The sequence below is a fragment of the Scyliorhinus canicula genome, chromosome 4, assembly GCF_902713615.1.
Source record: "Scyliorhinus canicula chromosome 4, sScyCan1.1, whole genome shotgun sequence".
Lineage (NCBI taxonomy): Eukaryota > Metazoa > Chordata > Chondrichthyes > Carcharhiniformes > Scyliorhinidae > Scyliorhinus > Scyliorhinus canicula.
The window spans coordinates 234,308,970-234,314,964 of NC_052149.1; the positions used below are offsets into that span (position 1 = coordinate 234,308,970).

A 5,995-nucleotide genomic window follows, 5' to 3' on the forward strand; every position below is an offset into this window, starting at 1 on the left:
TACCAGTAGAATGTAGAGGCTTTAGAGAGGGTGTATAAGTGATTTACCAGAATGTTGCCTGGTATGGAGGGCATTAACTATGAGGAGTGGTTGAATAAATTTGGTTTGTTCTCACTGGAACACCGAAGATTGAGGGGCGACCGGATAGAGGTCTACAAAATAATGAGGGGCATAGACAGAATGGATAGTCAGAGGCTCTTTCCCACGGTAGAGGGGTCAATTACTAGGGGGGATAGGTTTAAGGTGCGAGGGGAAAGGTTGAGAGGAGATGTATGAGGCAAGTTTTTTACACAGAGGTTAGTGCGTGCCTGGAACTCGCTGCGGAGGAGATGGTGGAAGCAGGGACGATCGTGACATTTAAGAGGCATCTTGAGAAATACATGAATAAGATGGGAATAGAGGGATATGGACCCAGGAAGTGTAGAAGATTTTAGTTTAGGCGGACAGCATCATCGGCACAGGCTTGGGCGGCCAAAGGGCCTGTTCCTGTGCTGTACTTTTCCTTCTTCTTTGTTCTTTCTTCTATTCAAGTTTGACATTCCAAAATGAATCACTTCACTTTTATCTAGGTTGAACTCCATCTGCCACTTCTCAGCCCAGTTCTGCATCCTGTCATGTCCTGTTGTAACCTGCTCCAGCCCTCAACACTATCAACAACTCTACCAAGTTTCGTGTCACCGGCAAACTTACTAACCCATCCTTCCACTTCCTCATCCAAGTCATTTATAAAAACCAGAAAGTGCAGCGGTCCCAGAACAGATCCATGTGGGACATCACTGGCCAGCGACCTCCAGGCAGAATATTTTCCATCCACTACCACTCGCTGTCTTCTTTCTGCCAGCCAATTCTGCATACAGACAGCCGGATCTCCCTGTGTCCTATGCCCCTAACTTTCTGAACGAGCCTGCCATGAGGAACCTTCTCAAATGCCTTTCTGAAATCCATATACACCACATCCACTGCCCAACCTTCATAAATGTGTCTCGTCACATCCTCAAAGAATTCAATGAGGCTCGTGAGGCATGACCTGCCACTCAGAAAACCATGCTACCTTTAATCCAACTATGATTTTCTTAATAATGATAAATCCTATCTCTCAGACACCTTTCCAATATTTTGCTCACCAGAGACGTAAGACTGACTGTTTTGTTACTCTGGGGATTCCCCTTTTCCCTTTCTTGAACAGGGGAACAACATTTGCCTCCCTCCATTTATCCAGTACTACTCCAGTGCAGAGTGAGGACGCAAGGAAAATCGCCAATGGCGCGGCAATATCCTCCCTTGCTTCCCGTACTAACCTTTGGTATATCCCATCAGGCCCAGCGGACTTATCTATCCTGAGGCTTTTCAAAATTTCCAGCACATCCTCTTTCTTAATATCTAACTGTTCGAACCTATTAACCTGGTTCACAGTGTTCTCACGAGCAACAAGGTCACTCTTTCTCGTAAATTCTGTAGCAAAGTATTTATTTAGGGCCTCCCCTACCTCCTCAGACTTTAGGCACATAACTTCCCTCCTCTATCCCTGATCGTTCCTACGCTCACTCTGATCATCCTCATATGTCTCACATTAGTTCGAACGCATTGGGGTTTCCCTAATCCTTCCCGCTAGGGCTTTTTCATGTCCCCTTTTAGCTCTCCTAATTCCATATTTGAATTTCTTCCTGGCTACCTTGTTACCCTCTGGAGCCGTACCAGATTCTTGCTTCCTCAACCTTACATAAGCTTCCTTCTTCCTCTTGACTAGAAACTCCACTTCTCTTGTTATCCAAGGCTCCTTCCTTTCGTCATTTCCTCCTTGATTCAGTCGGGAAAAACTATCCAGCACTCGCAGCAAGTGCTCCTTAAACTATCCCACATTACTGTTGTGCTTGTCCCCGAGAACAACTGTTCCAAATCTATGCTCCTCAGCTTCTGTCTACCAGCAGTATAATTTCTCTTCCCCAATATAAATCCCTTCCCACATTGTCTGCTCCTATCCCTCTCCATTACTATGGTAAAAGCCAAGCAGTTATGATCACTGTCACCCAAATGCTCTCCAACCGAGATATCTGACACCTGGCCTGGTTCGCTGCCAAGCATGAAATCCAATATGGCCTCCACCCTACTCGGCCTATCTACATTTTGAATCAGGAATCCTTCCTGTGCACACCTGACAAAACCTGCTCCACCCAAACCATTTGCACCAATGAGGCTCCAGTCAATATTAGGGAAGGTGAGGACCCCCATGACAACAACTCTGTTACTTTTACGCCTTTCCGAGATCTGCCGCCAAATCTGTTCCTCCATCTCTCTGCTGCTATTGGTTGGTCGACAGAAAACTCCCAATAAAGTGACTGCTCCTGTCTTGTTTTCTAAATGGAGTTAGAAAACATAACTCTATGCAGAAGAAATCAGCAGTTAGTGTTGTTGCAACAGTGATTGAGGAAAAGATATTAAAGTGAACGCATGTCGGAAACAATTACGTGTTGCAACAGAGAGTGATTGTATTGTTGGTATTCAGAAGGAACATATTAAATGGACATTATTTTAAAATATGGGGTTGCATTATTATCTATCGGGTAGGAAACGTCAAAAGTTCAAGTGAACTCACATTTCAAAGCATGGACAATAACCTGAAAGAGAAATTCTATAAAATAGATTGAGCAGAGGCCTGGAAAATAGTGTGGATATTATAGTTGCACACCATTAAAAGTCTCATTACGATGACTACCATTCCAGGAACAGCTCAGCTTTAAGGATTTCTGGTGTCGTTATTGACAGGATCCGCGTTGTGTCGCTGTCCACCAATAAAAATCAGAAATGGGCGAGAGATCCATCTTTGAAGGGGAGCACAATCACAGAAAATCGGAATAGGTTGGCTGCGCTCAGATAGTGCGTCCACTTAACGAAGGCCAGAGCGAAATAGTTCGTAAATTCGACAGTACAAGATACTGGAAGGCTGATTAACAGCACGAAAGTGGTCAGAGTCACCGACTGCAAACCGATATTTGTGCTTTTGTGAGCTTTCCCGTCCGGTAACAATGGCTGACTCACAAAGCAACAACGCCTGGAAATTCATGGTGATGGTTTCTGTTGTATTGATTTGTGCACTGGATGTGGTTTCTGCGCAGATTCGTTATTCGGTTCCCGAGGAAATGGAGCAAGGTGCTGTAATTGGTAATATTGCTGAAGATTTGGGGCTGAATATTGCAACATTGTCAGGTCAGAAAGGTCGGCTGGTCACTGACTACACAGAACGCTATTTGGAAGTAGATTTGGAAAATGGCTTGTTGTTTGCCAATGAGAGAATAGACAGGGACAAGCTTTGTGGACCAATCACCACATGTGTTCTCTCCTTCCAAATAGTGTTTGAAAATTCTCCAGAGATGTACCGCGGTGAAGTGGAGATTCTTGATATAAATGATAATTCGCCCAGTTTCCCGGAGAGCGTCAATCTCTTACGAATGGCCGAAACCATGGCGCCAGGCTCCAGCTTTCCGCTAGAGAGCGCTCTCGATCCAGACGTTGGAACAAATGCAGTCGCTGATTACAATATCAGCCCCAATGAGCACTTCGGTCTAAAAGTGGAGATTGCAGAGGACGGTACTAAAATTGTCGAGTTGTTATTGGAGAAACCGTTGGATCGCGAAGTGCACTCATCCTTTCAGCTGATGCTGACGGCCACTGACGGAGGGAGTCCTCCCAGATCTGGGACCGCTCGGATTCTCATCACTGTGCTGGACAGCAACGACAATGCCCCTGCGTTCGATAGCAAGACCTACAAGGTCAGCCTGATAGAAAACTCACCCAGAGGTACCTTGGTGGTTTCAGTCCATGCCACTGATCCAGACGAAGGTTCGAACGCGGAGGTAACTTATTCTTTCAGAAACCGCGTTTCACGAAAAATGCAGGAACTGTTTAGTTTGGATCCTCGAACAGGAGAGATTCGTGTTCAGGGCATAATTGATTATGAAGGAGCAAGCACTTATTCACTTGATGTTCAAGCTGTAGACAATGGTTCACCGGCAATTGCAGGACATTCTAAAGTGTTTATTAACGTAATAGATGTCAATGATAACGCCCCTGGGATAAAAGTGACCATAGTGTCTAGCAGGGTACCAGAGAATGCTGCCCCCGGGACTGTGACAGCACTCGTCAATGTAATCGACCGAGATTCTGGGAAAAATGGGCAGGTGTACTGCGAAATCCAGAACAGCGTTCCCTTTAAACTTCAAACATCTTCGAGTGGTCATTACAAAGTGATAACCAGTGACACGTTGGACCGTGAAACCACCCCTCTGTACAACATAGCTATTTTAGCCAGGGACTCGGGGTTACCTCCACTATCAACAAATAAAACAATTCAGATAACGGTTTCTGATATAAACGATAACGCCCCAAGGTTTGCTCGACCCATGGACACAGTGTATGTGATGGAGAACAACGCTCCCGGTGCTTCCATTTTCGCAGTGACTGCTTTCGACCCTGATCAGGATCAGAACTCCTACGTCTCTTACTCTTTCATAGACAACCTTATTCAAGAGTTAACATTGTCAAATTACCTCATTCTTAATTCGATGAACGGGACCATTTACGCGCTACGCTCTTTTGACTACGAGCGAGTTAAAAACTTCCAGATTCAAGTCCAAGCCCGAGACGCTGGCGTTCCCCCTCTGAGCAGCAGCGCAACATTGAATGTGATCATCCTGGATCAGAATGACAACGCTCCGGTAATTGTTTCTCCTTCAGTACAGAGCGGATCAGCAGGAGTGGAAGTTGTGCCTCAGTCAGCGGGCCAGGGGTACTTGGCCACCAAGATAATCGCAACTGATGCTGATTCCGGTCAGAATGCACGGCTCCTCTATCAGATGCTGAAAGCCACTGACCCCAGTTTGTTCATCGTGGGGCTTAATTCTGGAGAAATCAGAACAGCCCGAGGAATTTTGGAGCAGGATTCTACCACCCAGAGCCTTGTGATCTTGGTGAAGGATAATGGACAGCCGAGTCTTTCCAGCACGGCTACAATCCACTTTTCAATCTCGGGCAATGTTACTGAAATCTTCTCCGAACGTAGCAACTTAGTGACAAATCCTGAATATGTCTCTGATACAAATCTTTATTTAATTGTCATTTTAGGCTCAACTTCCTTTATATTTCTTGTAACCATCATTTTGCTGATTGGCATCAAGTGTAAACAGGACAGAAATACTCCTGAAGACTACAACTCCCCAAGTTGTTGCTCTGGACTGGACGATTCTAAAAATTCCTTTAATCTGAGACCCACACTGAAAGAATCTTTAAATTATACTGGAGCTGGAGAAAATATTCGCATCCCCGACGCGCATCATTATTCAGTTTGTCTGTCTCCTGAATCAGCAAAAAGCGATTTTCTGTTTTTGAAACCCTACACACCGCCCATGTCTCAGGACCAATATTAAATTGTAAAGGTTTCACAACACTGAAACAGGGTGAAATTCATGGCCATCTCTGTTAACTCCGTCCCTGCCGGTTGAATTACTGAAACTATTTCCCGACCTTGAAGATCTCTATCATAGAATGAAAGGATCGTTCTTGTCTTGCAACTGTCAAGTGTTGTTCATCAAAAGATATGGTCTAAAATAAAAGGTTGCATGATACTATCGCGATGTGTCTGAAACTGTCGTCTATTAACTAGGAAGGGAACCCGACAGACGAGTCATTCTCCGAGCTACATAATCAGGATTGTTTTTAAGGTCCGCTCCAGAATTGATCACGAGACATTGATACCTGAATGTATTCGGATAATTTCCATTCACGGTTTACAATTTGAAATCCCAGCTTAAGCAATTGGACGGACCTTAACCCCTCATAACGTCGAAAGGGTTAATGGGCGAGCTTTACATTTCATAGCTGGCTCAATCGATTCTTGTGCTGACTTCCACACAGATGCTCGACTGAAGGTATTTCATAGTGACGCGCGGAATTGGAAATTGGCGCAAAACTACTTTCAAAGTGCCGCATATTAATCTGATAA

General features: G+C 44.8%; 1 protein-coding gene across 1 annotated transcript; it reads left to right on the top strand.

The window, feature by feature from the left end:
• The first annotated feature begins 2,801 nt into the window (after positions 1-2,801).
• LOC119965472 (protocadherin-10-like) lies at positions 2,802-5,623 on the top strand. The gene has a single exon (XM_038796291.1). It carries the CDS (start codon positions 3,024-3,026, stop codon positions 5,418-5,420), a length of 2,397 nt encoding a protein of 798 aa, XP_038652219.1. The 5' UTR covers positions 2,802-3,023; the 3' UTR covers positions 5,421-5,623.
• Positions 5,624-5,995: the final 372 nt, after the last annotated feature.

Coding starts and splice junctions, on each gene's coding strand:
- LOC119965472 (XM_038796291.1), top strand. CDS start 3,024: ATGGCTGACTCACAAAGCAACAACGCCTGGAAATTCATGGTGATGGTT.